The sequence below is a fragment of the Macaca mulatta genome, chromosome 14, assembly GCF_049350105.2.
Source record: "Macaca mulatta isolate MMU2019108-1 chromosome 14, T2T-MMU8v2.0, whole genome shotgun sequence".
NCBI lineage: Eukaryota > Metazoa > Chordata > Mammalia > Primates > Cercopithecidae > Macaca > Macaca mulatta.
This window is the reverse complement of record NC_133419.1, coordinates 129,327,783-129,346,749: the sequence shown is the minus strand read 5'-3', so window position 1 is coordinate 129,346,749 and position 18,967 is coordinate 129,327,783. Positions and strand designations below refer to the sequence as shown.

The 18,967-nt window shown below is 41.4% G+C and overlaps 1 protein-coding gene across 14 annotated transcripts in view; it reads left to right on the top strand.

Moving 5' to 3' along the window:
- ARHGAP32 (Rho GTPase activating protein 32) overlaps positions 1-18,491 on the top strand; it is a 307,961-nt gene extending 289,470 nt beyond the window's left edge. For all 14 annotated transcript variants that reach the window (XM_077964660.1, XM_077964657.1, XM_077964658.1 and 11 more), the window contains 8 exons: positions 180-287; positions 865-1,010; positions 1,577-1,772; positions 3,413-3,558; positions 5,631-5,702; positions 8,513-9,391; positions 10,080-11,122; positions 12,435-18,491. In XM_077964660.1, coding sequence (XP_077820786.1) covers positions 180-287; positions 865-1,010; positions 1,577-1,772; positions 3,413-3,558; positions 5,631-5,702; positions 8,513-9,391; positions 10,080-11,122; positions 12,435-14,687 — 4,843 coding nt within the window. In that variant the 3' untranslated portion in view covers positions 14,688-18,491. The remainder of the gene's footprint in view (positions 1-179; positions 288-864; positions 1,011-1,576; positions 1,773-3,412; positions 3,559-5,630; positions 5,703-8,512; positions 9,392-10,079; positions 11,123-12,434) is intronic.
- The last annotated feature ends 476 nt before the right edge of the window (positions 18,492-18,967 follow it).

Here is an 18,967-nt window from a genome sequence, read left to right as displayed (position 1 = left end):
AGGATTCACTTCTAATAAGTAATACTTCAACCTGTTAAGCAGGAAAAAAGTTTTCTTGGGTTTGTATGGTCCCTTTCTTCATTTTGCTATTGCAAACTTAGAATTTAATTAGTAGGTTTTTATGTTCTATACTGCTCCATCATGTTTCTTTCTGTTAATATGTTGTATTTTATTTTCAGAACACTGGAGTTCCTGATGAGACACTTGTCTCTTCTAGCTGACTATTGTTCCATCACAAATATGCATGCAAAAAATCTAGCAATTGTTTGGGCTCCAAACCTGTTAAGGTAATTTGCATTTCACTTGTGACTTTTAGTACAACTAATCCTAAATAAAAGGCTGATTCATCAGTGTTCCTTAAGGAAAATTTTAAAAGATAAAACAAATCTGTTCTTTTTATTTGCGTCTCCCTAAAACAGGCAACTGGGCCTTACCTAAGGGACAGTAAAAGTATGATTTCTGGGGGCTGGGCGCGGTGGCTCACGCCTGTAATCCCAGCACTTTGGGAGTCCGAGGCGGGCGGATCATGAGGTCAGGAGATCGAGACCATCCTGGCTAACACGGTGAAACCCTGTCTCTACTAAAAATACAAAAAATTAGCCGGGCGTGGTGGCGGGCGCCTGTAGTCCCAGCTACTTGGGAGGCTGAGGCAGGAGAGTGGCGTGAACCCGGGAGGTGGACCTTGCAGTGAGCCAAGATCGCGCCACTGCACTCCAGCCTGGGCGACAGAGTAAGACTCGCTCTCAAAAAAAAGAAAAAAGTATGATTTCTTCCTCTGTTTGTCTGTGATTTACACGTTTAAAAAAAGAGGCCCTTTACGAGTGCTGTCTTTACAACTCTGTGGTGAAAATGTTTACCTCACAGATCAAAACAGATAGAATCTGCCTGCTTCAGTGGAACAGCAGCTTTCATGGAAGTGAGAATTCAGTCTGTGGTTGTTGAGTTCATCCTGAATCACGTTGATGTGCTCTTCAGTGGCAAAATCAGCATGGTCATGCAAGAAGGGGCAGGTACGACTCAGATGGGTTCTTTCCCTACCAGGAGTGTGTGTCTGAGCTTCCGAAGAAGTGGAAAACCACACATTTCTTACCACAAAAAAAAACATGTCGCTGGTATAAGGCAGCTAATAATGTATCGCTGCTTACCAAAATGCACAATTTGACAGTTATTTTGTGTGTATGTAGTGAATGCTGCATATTAGACCTATTTTGATCTAAGTTCATGACACATTAAAAAACTTGTCATTCATTATTGATGTGTATTAAAGTATAAAATGGAGCAGAAGAAGAAAAATTCCTTCCAAAACTAAAAATATCTGAGCGATTGATCACCTTTCCTCATATCTTTTAAGAAAGGAAAACAGTTATTAAAGAGTTGTATGTGTGTGTATGTGTGTCACTGGTATGTCATCTTCAGTTTTTCATTTAATATAAAGCACTATGGGTTTTGCTATTTAAAATACTTGAAGAAAATTTGAAACAGCAGATAGGTAGATAGATGGAGAGAGAGTTACTAACAAATTGAATCCACTCACACATAGTTGACTCTCTTCATCACCTTCCTTTTCTTTTTGAAGCTTCTCTGTCAAGGCCCAAGTCCCTCCTGGTATCCTCTCCATCCACCAAACTGCTGACACTGGAAGAGGCCCAGGCACGAACACAAGCTCAGGTCAATTCTCCAATTGTGACGGAAAATAAGTATATTGAAGTAGGAGAAGGACCTGCTGCACTTCAGGGGAAATTTCATACCATAATTGAGTTCCCACTTGAAAGGTAAAATTTGTTAAATCCTATTTTAGGATATGATTTTCATAGCTATGCCCTATTATTTTCTTTTAGTTTGCTTTTAATTTTGTATTTTAGTATTACTCTATCGAATTCTAGGCTAATCCCAGAGAAACCTGTTTATTCGAATATGGATGATACTTACCACTTCGTGGGGAATGATACAAATGATTCTTGCTTTACAACATCATGTAATTTTATAAAAGAAGAATGTCAGTTGTATAGGGAAAATTGTTTGGAAAAATGAGGATATACTGTCACTACATAGGGTTGATTTTTCTCTCTGAACTATGTTGTTTATAAATTTGTTTAGAAATAAGCTGTGTTGAACAGTTTATTCAGAAAGTCAGGAATGGACAATGACTTGTTTGACATTGGTTCCACATTAAGGTTAGAAGAGATCAATAGTGTGGTCTCCCAACCAACAGCATCAGCATCACCTGGTCATCATTATTAGAAGTGCACATTGTCCAGTCGTCCAGTCACACCCCAGACCCGCTGAATCGGAAACTCTGGGCGTGGGACCCAGCAATTGGTCATTCATCTAACTTTCCAGGTGATTCTGATGTCTGCTAGGACTTGAGAACCACTGCAGCAGTTCACTCTTTCAATGTCCCTTCCAGCTCTGAAATTCTGTTACTCTAAAGAAATGATAATAACATGGTTTCTGTATCTTCTTTACTAGGTTATAGTAGGAAGACTAATGTATGTAAAAGTTATTTTTGATGTCTCTGCTACTCCTTTGGCTATTACACATGAATGTAAGGATTTTGATTCTCTGGATTGGGTAGTACTAATATAACTTTAGAATTTGTTCTTCCCGTATTTTAGTATACTCCTCTAACTTCCTTTCACTTCCTGTGACTAAAAACATTCTGTCAACGAAAAGTCGGAACATACTCTTTTACTTTGTCATCCTGAGTTTGTCTTCAGCATCTTGATTTTGTATTCTAGTTCCATAATTTTTTCAAAGATTTCTTTATGGAGTAGTAGTTAAGAGAGTAGATATTGGGATGTAGATAGGCCTGGGTTCCAATTCTGACTCCATCATTTAATAGTTTTATAATGTTGAGGAAGTTATTTGAACTTCTTAGTGTCATAATTTCCTTGGCTGCGAAATGAGAGTAATAGTACCCACCTCATGTGGTTATATCTGATTTAAAGGAGATATTACATATAAGGCAGGTAGCAGAGTGCCTGGCATTCGGTATATGTTTGTTATTATTCTTAATCTTTGTCTTATTTTTTTGCCTTTATTCTCTACTCACACCTAAATCATTTTCTTTAACTCTGTATTATTGTTGAACACTTAATATTTCCTATTCCCAGATATATCTTATTCCCACTTATTTTTCAGTTTGTGAGGTTGGATCCAAATATGAAGACATGTATAAGAATGATCTTTGTGAAAATAGTTACTAATACTAAAATCTGCATGTTTAATATCCATTTTCTGCTTTGGCTGCACTGTGTAGAGTGTGCTGTCTGGAAGGTAGATGTTTGCTTACTATTTCACTTATGCCTCTCCAGGCTGTTTGGTTCTTTCTGTCATGTGTTCATTTCTTTTCTATAAGAAAAGACAGACCCATGGCTATCTTAATATTGATTGATTATTTTCTCTTTCATAGAAAGAGGCCTCAAAATAAGATGAAAAAGTCTCCTGTGGGTAGCTGGCGTTCCTTTTTCAACTTGGGGAAATCATCATCTGTTTCTAAACGAAAGCTGCAGCGGAATGAGAGTGAGCCTTCAGAGATGAAAGCCATGGCTCTGAAAGGTGAATGCCTGGGAGATTCTCACTTCTGCTGCTGTCATGATGGTCTTTGGTTGCTTTGGGCACATTCTTCACATATTGTTATGATCCGCTTCCGTAACATGTTCACAGTTGTGTCACACATATGGAGTGTCTTCTTTCACCAATTCTTTATTCCTAAACCGAAAAGTAATATTATATAAATGATATATAAATATGTAGAAGTATGCAATTTCTTTTCTTAAGGAAACTCTATATATAGTGTAAATGTGATTAAATTCCCATATACCTTGTATATTGTTGTAAATAAATACTGCTATGGTATCTAAATTTATCGATCTGTATTTTTACAGATCTAAAAAAATTTCAAAACTGTGTTTCAACATACCTTTCAAGTTTATAACTCTTTTAACTAAAGAAGGTATTATTTATTAGGAGTCTCATTAATAGAGTATTTTATTAGATCGAATAAATCTATTACTGTTGAAAAACTGCTCTTTTAAAAATCGTTTAAAAGCCATGTTCTATTGATAGTAACAACTTCTGAATCTAGGAAGGATAGTAGTACTTTCTTCTTAGGTAGTGTTTGAGGTGTAACGTTCAATTCATTTAATTCGTCATTCAGTTTGCAATCATGTAGAGCATGTGCTAACTATTTTGATAGCAGTCTCTGCAGATAGAAAATTAAGGTAGTCTGCCTTCCAAGTCAAATTGGGAAGTCATACGTGTAAGAAAGTGAATTATTAGCACAGAATCATAGTTACTGAAATAGTGGTTTAGGCTAGGTACAGTGGCTTACACTTGTAATCCCAACATTTTGGGAGGCCAAGGCGGGAAGATCGCTTGAAGCCAGGAGTTCAAGACCAGCCTGGGCAACAAAGTGAGGCGTTGCATCTACAAAAAAAAAAAAAAAAAAGATAAATTGCAAATAAGCGAGGCTTGGTGGCACACACCTATAGTCTCAGCTACTCTAGAGGCTGAGGTAGGAGGATTGCTTGAGCCCAGGAGGTTGAGGCTGCGGTGAGCTATGGTTGTGCCATTGTACTCCAGCCTGGGTGACAAAGTGAGACATTGTCTCTTAAAAAATAAAAGAAATAGTTACATGAGATAGTTATAGTAGGAATTGTCAACTCTTGTAGAGGAGGGGCTAGTGATTAGAAAATACAGCCTTTGATATGGGTTGTCAAGGAGAAGTAGGGATTCACCTAACTGACAAGGGACTAAGAATGGTATTTCAAGAGATGGGAGCAGAGTGAAAAGAAGCCAGCTGAGGGCTGAATTTTGGAGAGAAGCAATGTTTAAAGGTGGGAAAGGAAGAGCTGTCATGAGAGGAGAGTAAGAAGGAATGATTATAAAGGTAGGCAGAGAAAAAAAGATGCATGCTATCCTTAGCAGGGGAAGAGGGGGTTAAAAAGAAAGCATTCATAGTGCTGCCAGGGGGTTAAAGAGGACGAAGATATTTAGCGAATAAGATTCACATATGTACGTAAAGTTACCTGTGTTCATATCCCAGAGTTCCCGTAACGAATTACCACAAGTCGAGTGGTAAAAAATAAACATTCTTTTTTTTCCGTCGTGGCTCTGGAAGCTCAAAGTCTGAAATCAAGGTATCAGCAGGGCTGTGTTCTCTCCAAAGGCTCCACGGAAAAATCCTTCCTTGCTTTTCCCAGCTCCTGGTGGCTCCTGGCATTCCTTGACGTGTGGCAACATCCCTCCAATCTCTGCCTCCATGTCCACATGGCCATCTCTGTGTCTGTGTGTTCTTACAGGGACGCCAGTCGCTGGGTGTAAGGTCCACTCTACCTCCGGTATGATGTCATCTCAAGATATCATATTGGTCTTTACGAAATGTGAAAGAAAGCAGCATCTTAGTTAATCTCTGTGCTCAAATTCATAATCCTTTAGAAAAGAGATTTTTCACACGGGAAACCATTTAAGAACAGTGTCACACGCTATATAATAGAATACTAAATTGCTGTCGAAATGTACAGCTAATCACTCTCAGAAGTTTAAATGTATCAAGGAAAACACTGATCCCGTTAACCACGTATGTAACAAATAATAAATCTTCACGCTATTTGTTTTTTATTCTTCAGGTGGCAGGGCAGAAGGAACCCTCCGCTCAGCTAAAAGCGAGGAGTCTCTTACCTCTCTCCATGCAGTTGACGGTAAGACTGAAAGCTTCAGTCATTTCAGTCTATAATGTATTGCATGAAAGAATACTGCAGTTGAGTTTGTTTTTATATACCTGTGCTTAATAAGTAGGCTCTTCATTTCCTAGGAATACTAGTATCTATTTAGTATTATTCAGATTAAAATTCATTGATGCTTCCACGTGGTAGCAGTCTTTAATCTTTTCATTTTTGGCATGACTGCTATTCAGTTTACATAAAAATAGCTGAAATATTTCAAGTTAGCCATTTATATTTATTAATGTCTAGTGAAAACTTGTGTTATTACTATTTCCTTTAAATTTTACAATGGGAGCATAATTTTATAAAGTGTGTAATTAAGCAGTTTTGATATTTAGACCAGTAGTCTTTTGTCTTGCAAATGGCTTAACCTGGTCTTAAATTTCATAGATTGGATTGATTACATGTGGTCCTCATTTACAAGGATAATTAGCACTTGGAGAAGGCAACTTAAGATAAATCTTTGGCCAGACGTGGTGGCTCACGCCTGTAGTCCCAGCACTTTGGGAGGCTGAGATGGGTGGATCACCTGAGGTCAGAAGTTCCACACCAGCCTGGCCAATGTGGCGAAACCCCATCTCTACTAAAAGTACAAAAGTTAGCTGGGCATGGTGGCAGGCACCTGTAATCCCAGCTACTTGGGAGGCTTAGGCAGGAGAATCGCCTGAACCCAGGAGGCGGAGGTTGCAGTGAGTCTAGATTGCACCACTGCACTCTAGCCTGGGTGACAAGAGTGAAACTCTGTCTCAAAAAAAAAGAAAATCTTTTTAAAATAGGGACTAAAATTTCATGGTTAAGGGTGAAAAGAGGTTTGACTGCAGTGTAACTTAAAAAACAAAACTAAAAAATTGTGCAAATAAGTTTATATTCTCTCTTATTTAGCTAAAGTTAGATTATGGTTATATCTATGCACTAATTTTTAGAATAAAGAATTAAATGTCAATTTGGAAGAAGCTTTTTTTTTTTAATAGAACTGTAATAGCATAATAGGACATTCTTCATTTATTTGAATTGAGTTTTGCCATTGCAGCAGAATTATAAAGAAAGTCCTTTTAAAAATAACCAGCCGGGCACAGTGGCTCACGCCTATAATCCCAGCACTTTGGGAGGCCGAGGTGGGCGGATCTCGAGGTCAAGAGATCGAGATCATCCTGGCCAACATGGTGAAACCCTGTCTCTACTAAAAGTACAAAAATTAGCTGGGCGTGGTGGTGCTCGCCTGTAGTCCCAGCTACTGGGGAGGCTGAGGCAGGAGAATTGCTTGAACCCAGGAGGTGGAGGTTGCAGTGAGCCGAGATTGTGCCACTGCACTCCAGCCTGGCGACAGAGCAAGACTCTGTCTGGGAAAAAAAAAAAAAAAAAAAAAAACAGGAGCTACATTGATTTCCAAAGGGCTTTTCTTAATCCAGTGATACTCAAGAACAAGTGAAATCTTGCTCTTTTGAAATATCCTGAAGTATCATCATCTTGGTCAGCTTTCTCATCTTCATTTAATAACTCTTCTAACTGCCAGATCCTCACTTATCAATGGCTTTGCTTTTGATTCCAGAAGTTCTTCCCCGTCACTTTATCCGAGTGTCTGACATCATGTGAATTTTCCAAGATTTTCAATTAAACTAGTCAAGATAACTTACAAAAACAGTGCAGCAAGCTAGGTAGATACTAGTGTTAAGCAGAAGATGTTTGTAAGGAATTAATTTTATGGGTAATCAGTACATTTGTGAATACATATATATATTTTAGACAGAATCTTGCTTTGTCGCCCAGGTTGGAGTGCAGTGGCACAATTTTGGCTCATTGCAACCTCCAACACCTGGTTTAAGTGATTATCTTGCCCAGCCTCCTGAATAGCTGGGACTACAGGCATGCGCCACCATGCCCAGCTAACTTTTGTATTTTTAGTAGATACGGGGTTTCGCCATTTGGGCCAGGCTAGTCTCGAACTCCTGACCTCAGGTGATCTGCCTGCCTCAGCTTCCCAAAGTGCTGGGATTACAGGCATGAGCCACTGTGCCCGACCAATATATTTATATTTATTAAGATAGTTTCTGCCTCTTTAAATTACTTTTTAACTATGGCAATTAAAATAATCCTAATAGAATAGTTTCTTTTTTTACCAGTTTGATATTTAGCAACATCGTAAAATTATGTAATACTCTCTGCCACTCTTGAGGACTCTGCTTGGGAAACTTAAAGCCTATTAAGGGAAAAAAAAATGAGGTTCTTGTTTAGTATCTGAAAGGAATTTTTTACTAAATATATGTAAATACTTTATGGGATTGTGAAGATTTTTTCATTGAGAAGTTCAGTTTATTTAGAAATTTGAATATTATAAGGATGTTTCCCCACAAAAAAAAAAATCCATTTTGCTATTATAGATTCAAAACGCCACTCAAAGTGATTAATTCCTCCTCATAAGTCATATGAGGGCCAGTGATAAAATAAGACACAAAGAAATGAAAAGCTTACCCAAAGTCACACCAAGAATCAGTGTTGGATTAGTAATAGAATCCAAGCATTCTGAGTTATTTTTCCTATCCAGACCATGAAATACTGCATTCACCCTCTGATTCTATCACGTGTTCGCTATGTAGCATTTGGTTTGGGAGTTCTATTATCTCAAGTTTAAATGATCTGTGTGCCCTGAAAGAATTTTCAGAAAGAAAATGAGAAGTAACACTTCCTTCACCTAGACAGTAAGTTACTGCTGTGCTGAGTAGGTGACTTACCCCAGCATTGTGTATCTAGGATGTTCACACTTTGACATTGTTACTCATTTTTTCCAGGTGATTCTAAGCTCTTCCGACCCAGAAGACCCAGATCTTCCAGTGACGCACTGTCTGCCTCTTTTAATGGAGAAATGCTGGGGAACCGCTGTAACTCCTATGATAATCTGCCTCATGACAATGAGAGTGAGGAGGAAGGAGGGCTGCTTCATATCCCAGCCCTTATGTCTCCTCATTCAGCTGAGGATGTTGACTTGAGCCCACCAGACATTGGAGTAGCCAGCCTGGATTTTGATCCAATGTCATTTCAATGTAGTCCTCCCAAGGCCGAATCAGAATGTCTGGAGAGTGGTGCTTCCTTTTTAGATTCACCAGGATACTCCAAGGATAAAACAAGTGCCAATAAAAAGGATGCAGAAACAAGTGGTAGCCAATGTCAGACTCCAGGAAGTACAGCAAGCTCTGAACCTGTCTCTCCTCTTCAGGAGAAACTGAGTCCATTCTTTACCCTGGACTTGAGCCCCACTGAAGAGAAATCATCTAAGCCATCCTCCTTTACGGAAAAGGTCGTCTATGCTTTCTCTCCGAAGATAGGACGGAAATTAAGCAAATCACCTTCTATGAACATATCTGAGCCAATTTCAGTGACCCTACCACCACGGGTGTCCGAAGTCATTGGTACAGTCTCAAATACCACAGCTCAGAATGCATCATCTTCAGCCTGGGACACATGCATTGAAGAAAGGGATGCCACAAATAGATCCCCCACCCAGATAGTAAAGATGAAAACAAATGAGACAGATGCCCAAGAAGGATGTGAATCTGAAGTCCAGCCCCTGGACCAGGTGGCTGCTGAAGAAGTAGAGTTACCAGGGAAAGAGGATCAGTCTGTCTCAAGCAGTCAGAGTAAGGCTGTAGCTTCTGGACAGACTCAGACAGGTACCGTTTGTTTTCCTCCATTCTTTCTTTAAGTTAAGAGGGATCTGCAATCCTGTGTGCCATCTGTGCCTTTTAGGAGAGAAATTTGTCCACAGCTAGCCTTTAATCAAAGAGAATGCTTTTCTGGGTGGTGCTGATGGCTCAAAGCCCTAAATTAAAAGCAGTCAAACAAAACTCCCCAAAAGGGCCAATGGTCCTGCTTCAAATCTTCACAAAAGCCCCCTTATCTCTTTGGACAGTGAGAATTCGTGGATAATTTTTGCACAACTGCGTAGCTCTTGATTCTGTTTTCTCTTCTAATAAAATATCTTTATTGTAGCCTTCCAAGTTAACAAGCCAGCCTACACCATCAAGTGTAAAAACTGTTCATAATAACAGTCTGCAAGCACTTGAAGCTTGTTTTCTAAGCAATCTTTTCTGAGCCAGGTGAGGGATCTGCTTTTTCCCCCCATCTCTGTAGCAATTCAAGAAGAGATTGCGGTCTTTATACACGGTTTGTTTTAGTTTTCCTTCTGCACCAGATGTGTTTTCTACAGCATTTGCATGTGGGATAGAAGATCATGGATTGCCATTTTGAAATATGGAAGGCACCTATTTTTTAGTGATCACATGGGGAGTGTTTGGCTTTCCATTTAGGATAACGTAAGCTACCTTTTCACTCTCATTTTTTTTCCCAATTTCCCACTAGGAGCAGTTACCCATGACCCCCCTCAGGATTCCGTTCCTGTCAGTTCAGTCTCTCTTATCCCACCACCACCGCCTCCGAAAAATGTTGCCCGAATGTTGGCGCTAGCATTAGCTGAGTCCGCACAGCAAGCCTCAACTCAGTCATTGAAGAGACCAGGGACCTCTCAGGCTGGGTATACAAATTATGGAGATATAGCGGTGGCTACAACTGAAGATAATCTGCCCAGTTCTTACTCTGCAGTTGCTCTAGATAAGGCCTATTTTCAAACCGATCGACCAGCAGAGCAGTTTCACCTCCAGAATAACGCACCAGGAAACTGTGACCATCCTCTACCAGAGACAACAGCTGTTGGGGATCCTACCCATTCCAACACAACTGAATCTGGGGAGCAATATCACCAAGTAGACTTAACAGGGAATCAGCCACATCAAACATATTTATCTGGGGACCCAGAAAAGGCCAGAATTACTTCAGTTCCCTTAGACTCAGAGAAGTCGGATGATCTTATAAGTTTCCCTGAAGACCAGTCTGGGAAGAACAGTATGCCAGCTGTCTCCTTCTTGGATCAGGACCAGTCTCCACCCCGTTTCTACAGTGGAGATCACCCTCCTTCTTATCTTGGTGCAAGTGTGGATAAACCCCATCACCCTTTAGAATTTGCAGACAAATCTCCCACGCCTCCTAATTTACCTAGGGATAAAATCTTCCTTCCTTCTGGGTCCCTTGCAGACAAATCACCCACACCTCCTAATTTACCTAGGGATAAAATCTATCCTTCTGGGTCCCCCGAAGAGAATACCAGCACAGCCACCATGACGTACATGACAACTACTCCAGCAACAGCCCAAATGAGCACCAAGGAAGTCAGCTGGGATGTGGCTGAACAACCCACCACTGCTGATTTTGCTGCTGCCACCCTTCAGCGCACACACAGAACTAATCGTCCCCTTCCCCCTCCACCTTCCCAGAGATCTGCAGAGCAGCCACCAGTTGTGGGGCAGGTACAAGCAGCAACCAATATAGGATTAAATAATTCCCACAAGGTAAGAAGGGGAAGATATCAGTGAGATGAAATATACTATTACCAAAGGTATGTCACTTTTCAGCAGGGTGTGTTGTTACCTTTGAGTCAGACACAACAATTGCTTTTAAGCCCTATGGCTGGTTTCCATGAAATAATTCCCATTTGAGGTTGGAGCCTGCCGTTACCTTGATGCTGGCTTTTCCCGAGAAAAGGGAGTAGCTCCTCCATGACTATAGCTTAACTGTACCTGCTCCCTTTTCTTCTAAAGTGTCTTGGTAGTTTATTCCTAGTAACACAATAAACTAGTAAAACACTAGTTTATTCCTAGTAACACTTAGTAAGACAAAGTGGGCTTTAAGGTTGTGAGTTTTTTTTTTTTTTTTTTTTTTATTCCAACTCCATCGCTGACTCATTGTGACTTTGGGCAAGTCATTTACCTACCCTCTGCCAATTATTCACAGTTACACAATGAAAATACTTCATTCTCAAAACATCCGTAGGACTGTCTGCCTTGCAGACTTTTTGCAAGTGTAAGAGATTATAGTACCTTGGGATTTTTGTTACTTTCCTAGCATCCACCAGCAGTTTGTCCCATAGTCAGGCACCTGCTTCAGTGAGAGAATGTAGTATACAGAATGCTAAGGTTTCTTCCTGAATTTCCTCATATTTTAAGAAGGGCCACAGGTTGTTTTTCTTAGTCATCTTGAACTATTAATAGGACCTCAGATTTTAGACCTTAGTGGAGGATGCTGTGTTTACTGCTTCTCAAGGATAGCATGTTTTCAGTATGAGGATTATCTTTGGCCAGACTAAGGTGGAATCAAAGGTAGGGGAGAGGCAGTAGCCTCTGATTTGAATATTGCCTTTCCCTATTTTTGAAGGCCTAAAGCTGCTCAGTGTGTACAACTGTGAATTTCAAAAGTCTCTCCAGATGATAGAATTAACTCTTAATTTAACAAAATGTCCTTGGTGTTGAGACTGAGCTAGACTAAGAGACCGGGTATGTATTTTTAAGCTCTACAGTATTACTTGACTAAACCTCTCTTGGTTTGTATATTAAAATCATGCCATAGGCCACCTCGCCTCGCATTTAAAACCTCTCATAAATTAGAAAACTTTGAATGGTTCTCCAGAGAGAATACTATATTTATACAAAATAGCAGCACCAGCCTTCTTTTCCTATCAGTGGGTACAGATTCATTGCAACCACATGGCTTGGGAAAGTTCAAGTTGCTACCCAACCAGCCTCAATTTGTGAGTTACAAATTTAATAGTACTTGATTCATAGACGGAACAAAAAATAGATGCATAGTATTATGGTCTTTCAATAGGTTCAAGGAGCAGTTCCAGTTCCAGAGAGGCCACCTGAACCTCGAGCCGTGGATGACCCTGCGTCTGCCTTCATCAGTGACAGTGGTGCAGCTGCTGCTCAGTGTCCCATGGCTACAGCTGTCCAGCCAGGCCTGCCTGAGAAAGTGCGGGATGGTGCCCGGGCCCCGCTGCTGCACCTGCGTGCCGAGTCTGTCCCTGCACATCCCTGTGGCTTTCCTACACCACTGCCCCCCACCAGGACGATGGAGAGTAAGATGGCTGCTGCCATACATTCCAGCAGTGCAGATGCCACCAGCAGTTCAAATTATCATTCCTTTGTCACTGCTTCATCCGCCTCTGTGGATGATGCATTGCCTTTACCACTTCCTGTCCCACAACCTAAGCATGCTTCTCAGAAAACAGTTTACTCCTCCTTTGCTAGGCCCGATGTCACCACTGAACCCTTTGGTCCAGAAAACTGTTTGCATTTCAGTATGACTCCAAACTGCCAGTACCGTCCCCAGAGTGTACCTCCACATCACAGTAAATTGGAGCAGCACCAAGTGTATGGTGCCAGGTCAGAGCCACCAGCCTCCATGGGTCTTCGTTATAACACATATGTGGCCCCAGGAAGAAACGCATCTGGACACCATTCCAAGCCATGCAGCCGGATCGAGTATGTGTCGTCTTTGAGCTCCTCTGTTAGGAATACCTGTTACCCTGAAGACATTCCACCATACCCTACCATCCGGAGAGTGCAGTCTCTCCATGCTCCGCCGTCTTCCATGATTCGCTCTGTTCCCATTTCACGGACAGAAGTTCCCCCAGATGATGAGCCAGCCTACTGCCCAAGACCCCTGTACCAATATAAGCCATATCAGTCCTCCCAGGCCCGCTCCGATTATCACGTCACTCAGCTGCAGCCTTACTTTGAGAATGGCCGGGTCCACTACAGGTATAGCCCATATTCCAGTTCTTCTAGTTCCTATTACAGTCCAGATGGGGCCCTGTGTGATGTGGATGCCTATGGCACAGTCCAGTTGAGACCCCTTCACCGCCTTCCCAATCGAGACTTTGCTTTCTACAATCCTAGGCTGCAAGGAAAGAACTTGTACAGTTATGCTGGTTTGCCTCCACGTCCCCGGGCCAACGTGACTGGCTATTTCTCTCCCAACGACCATAATGTAGTCAACATGCCTCCGGCGGCTGATGTGAAGCACACCTACACCTCATGGGATCTTGAGGACATGGAAAAATACCGCATGCAGTCCATCCGGAGAGAGAGCCGTGCTCGGCAGAAGGTGAAAGGGCCTGTCATGTCCCAGTATGATAACATGACCCCGGCCGTGCAGGACGACTTGGGTGGGATCTATGTCATCCATCTGCGTAGTAAATCAGATCCTGGGAAAACTGGACTTCTGTCAGTGGCAGAAGGAAAGGAAGGCCGCCATGCAGCCAAGGCCATCAGTCCCGAGGGAGAGGACCGCTTCTACAGGAGGCATCCCGAGGCAGAGATGGACAGAGCCCACCACCACGGAGGCCATGGTAGCACGCAGCCGGAGAAGCCATCCCTGCCGCAGAAGCAGAGCAGCCTGAGGAGCAGGAAGCTTCCTGACATGGGCTGCAGTCTCCCTGAGCACAGGGCGCACCAGGAAGCAAGCCATAGGCAGTTCTGTGAGTCAAAGAATGGGCCCCCTTATCCCCAGGGAGCTGGCCAGTTAGATTATGGGTCCAAAGGGATTCCAGACACTTCTGAGCCAGTCAGCTACCATAACTCTGGAGTGAAATATGCTGCATCCGGGCAAGAATCTTTAAGACTGAACCACAAAGAGGTGAGGCTCTCCAAAGAGATGGAGCGACCTTGGGCTAGGCAGCCTTCTGCCCCAGAGAAACACTCCAGAGACTGCTACAAGGAGGAAGAACACCTCACTCAGTCAATGGTCCCACCCCCTAAACCAGAGAGGAGTCATAGCCTCAAACTCCATCACACCCAGAACGTGGAGAGGGACCCCAGTGTGCTGTACCAATACCAACCGCACGGCAAGCGCCAGAGCAGCGTGGCTGTTGTGTCTCAGTATGATAACCTGGAAGATTACCACCCCCTGCCTCAGCACCAGCGGGGAGGCTTTGCAGGGGGCGGCATGGGGACGTATGTGCCCCCCGGCTTTCCCCATCCGCAGAGCAGGACCTATGCTACAGCTTTGGGTCAAGGGGCCTTCCTGCCTACAGAGTGGTCCTTGCAGCATCCTGAAACACAGATCCATGCAGAATGAGCCCTGGAGCAATAGAGTTGAAGCAGCCTCTGCTGGACAGTGGACTGTTCTATTTTTTTCAATAACCAAAAAGATTAAAAAACAAAAAATACTATAAAACCCCTGGCCACATTTAAAAAAAGATAATAAAAGTAAACACATCACCATCTTTTTCCCCTTCCCTGCTTCATTACCACCTCTTCCATCTATAGACTTTGTCATTTTTGTCTTTAGAAAAGATCCGAAGGATGGTACAACCCCGTGCTGAAACCCAGTAGAGAAACCTGTCGCAGGACACAGATCTAGGGCTAGCTTGAAAGAGCCTGAGGACTGCCTTTCACTGAATTCGAATTCAGCGTTGTCCTTTCTTCTTAGTATTTGCTGCGTAATTGAGAGCAGCTCACACCGATGTCCTGGTAGCCTTCTGCATTCCCTGTTGTCTTCCTGCTTCTCCATCAGTAGCTGCACAACTTGCCCAGATTGACACACTCTTCTCACTTCACTCGCCCCATCTGAGAAGGAGCTTGTGTTCAGTTAGAGTCGTCGAAAAATCCCTGATCCTTCAAGATCAGTCAGTCAGACAGCAACATTATAATTAAAAATAAGAAATTAAGACTTTAAATTAAACATTTGGTAGAGTCATCATAAAACACCAGACCACTTAGACTCAGGCTGAACCATACTTTTTCTATTCTTATTTTCCATCCTTGTTCCTCACGGCTCAATGAATGGGCTCATATCATGACAGAAGGGATTTTTAAAAGTTAGTATTTAAGGAAACTTCTTAGGTGGAAGATAGTAAAGTTCTTATTGTCAGTGAACTTTGTTAGCACCAGAAAACTCTTATTGATGCTTTTAATGCATTGCCTGCCTTCAGGTTTTCTTCTTACCCCACCCCTCAATAATGTTTGGTGAATTGTAATTCTAGTAAAACATGTCATACCATTGGTTTTCCTAAATTATCAGCTTTCTTTCATTAAAAAAGCCCAGCATGGTTTGACTGGATAGACACACATAATTTATTATGAATATAAATTTCCGTGTTTGTTTCTGTTTCTAAACCTGAGTACAGGATCCCTGGGAATTTAAGTAGCTACAAATTATCTATTATTAGACTGCAAGTTCCTGCAATAACGGCTTAGTACACAGCCCCATTTCATCAGTGGAGTTCTGGGCAGTTATCATTGCTGTCCTAAGCCATTACTGTCATTTGCTTACTCTGTACTTGTGTGGTCACAGTCGTGTTGTAATTACCATCTACACCAGCATTTCAGGTATAGCTCTTTATAACTCTGGAGACATGTTAAACATGTTTAACACCTGCAGCTTTTGAAAGTTGCATTCCTTATTAGAGTAGGAACTCTCTAGCCCAGCTCCATTCTATGTTCTCAGCTCCCTCCACTCCACAAAATACATCAGACTAGCAAGGCAGTCCTATGTTTACAAAATGAGTTTAGATTGTCATTTCATTCCATAACTCTTAATAATACTCAAGTTTTATACATTCACATATTTTAAATGCTCAGTCTGTAGAAGACACTAGGAGAATTGCATTCCATTTATTGGATGGTTGCTGCTCTGGCTTTTTAGAACTTGAAATTTTTATTTAGAGCAGAGGAGGAAATCTTTTAAGAGGCTAAAATCATGCTGCTATTATTGCTGTGAAATTGTATAAAGATTAGGATTCATGCCAGTTTTTATTTTAAAAAATAATGTGCATTTTAAGGGTTTATATTTAGAAAAAGAAATAAAATGTTTTAAGAACAACACATTGATATGTGGGAATATTCTATAAGGTTTTCTTTTGTTCCCTTAGAATTCACTGGAGGGATGCAGTAAAAACCGTAGTAGAAACCTTGAAACTCCCATATGTGAAAAGGTCTGGAAATTGAGGCCTCTACATTAAAAGTGCAGACCCAACTGGTATGTAGTCAAAGTGCTAGGAAACTTGTTAGGATACTTCCCTTTGGCACAAAAATACCCTGGGTGCTACATACAGGAGTTTGACCTTTGGTGAATATGTGGCACTAATTTTTTTTACCTTAATCGTATTTTTGTCAAATAGGCAACCCATTGCCCCTTGGAGACCACACCAGCCCTGTAAGTTCTCACCAGCAGCATGGAGGTTAGGAAGAGGGGCTGCTGTGACCAGGAGATACACATGGCTTCAGTAACTGAGAGCCTGAAGGAAGTAACCCAGGGAGTCCGGTCCAGTTGTAATATTTGTGGATTTGTTGTCGCACACATTGTTTAGTCCTGAAACTAAAGCCTTTTTTATAAATAGTAGGGTTAATTCCTCAAAGCAATTTCTTTATTCATAAATGTCCTATGGGTTTAGAAATATCAGGTAAATATTTCGAATATAGAATGATGATTGCAATTACTGTTATAAGCGTGAAACACAAACTTTAGATCAAATCTAGAGTTACTTCATTTAATGCATGCTAGCAGCAGCCTTAACTTTGGATTCAGTTATTTGAGAGACTTTTCCAGCATCTTTCCCTTTCTAATGTTGTGGGGTGGAAATCGGACGGCAAATCACTGTGAGCCGGATACCTCAGCACAGTCCACCGTGTGTGGCTTCACAAATAGAGTAACTGAATGTTATTACTTTCCAATTTTGACACGGAGCATTATGATCAAGGAAGTGGAGCTGCCTTATACATTAAACCCATAATTTAATCCTGTTGACATTTTCAGAGCCCTGCCTCCAGATTTTATCTTTTTGGCAAAATTCTGATTCCACAGTTTGGTCTGATTGAAATAAATATTCCCTGGACGTCTGGCTAAAAAATTTGCTAACAATCCCAGAGGTGCCATTTTCTTACTAATAAATTTCATCTGAGCCTTATTTCTTACTATATTCAATTTCCTTTCAAACATACAAGTCCCTGGGATGGTCCCACGTGTAGGGCCTGCACGTTTCTTACAATGGCAAAGCATTTTTTAAAATTTAGGGTCAGGTTGAAAAATTCTAGGACTAATTCTGTAGAGAGGAGGGACTGTTACTAATGTGAGTGGGGACAGAGGAGTAGGTTACCACATTTGGAGCAGTAATAGACGCAAACGATGTAAATTTGAAATTTGCCCCTTTAGTTAAAGAAGGAGCCTGCAAAGTTCATTTCTCTGTTTTCAGCCCTGTCAGTCACCCATTTAGTATGTTGGCAAAGTATTGCTTGAGCAGAATGTGTAAGAAAGTAATAATGACAGTAAAAGTATGTCAGAGAGTTACTTCTGCCACATGGTTAGAGGCATGTGATTTTCAGCACTGTGTGTTACAGAAATGTCAGGAATGGTGTATTATAACGTGTGCAAGATAATGTCAGTGTGCACAGAGGGTTTTTCCTTATCTGATTAGTACTGTTAATGTTCAAAGAATAAAAATGGTTTTACAGTTTAGATTCTGAATAGCAAAACCTGATTTTTCAACCATGACCTGCATGAGAGAAGCATCCTAGGAAGTCTTAGATCATACTTTTGAGTTTTTAATTTTAATTTATATAGTGTTTTTTTATGTCTTAATATTTTTGTGAACTGGTGTAAATTGTTAATGCATATAAGCTTGTGTATTTTTGTAAATAGTTTTGTGATTTATTTCTTGCCCCATATGTAAATATTTAGAGTCTCATTTCTTGCAAACTTATTTGAAGCTGAATTGTGGGTTTGGGTTTTGTTTGTTTCTTTGGTTGTGGGGTGGGGTGGGGGGTGGCAGGGGAGGGAAGAGGGATTTTTTGTACCTGGAGATGGAGATACCTTGTGGTTTAAAGCAAATGTCCCACTGAAAGCGATTCGAATATCAACAGAATTATTTCAGGTTAAAACAGACTGCTTTGTGTATGTGTTTCCTTTTTGACCTAATGTGAATTATAATGAAATAGTGGGGGTAATTGATTTGGGGAATTAGGACCAAAGGACACATGTTTTTATGACACATCCTATTATGCCCAGTGGTACATTATTTGAGGAAAGGGGTTAAGTGTCTCCTGTTGTTATCTATTTGGCACCTTTTGCCGCCTGGCCACGTTTCCCCCAAGTCAAACACTGTTCCCTGTAGAGTGGTGGAGGCCTCTTGATCCGTCCTGGAGAGTCTGGGCTGACTTGCTGCTTCCTGCTCCTGAGAGAGTCCGCGCTCTGCTCTTGCAGCCTGGTTCCCAAGTGTGCACTTCTCAGGAAACTGAATCAGCTTGTCTCAGGATCCTTCAAAGGGAATTCTGAATAAAACCATTTTTTACAGATTCCAAGGACACATCTTGGACATCCTGTTTTCTCTTAAGGGTGAAATGACCATGAAATAATCATGC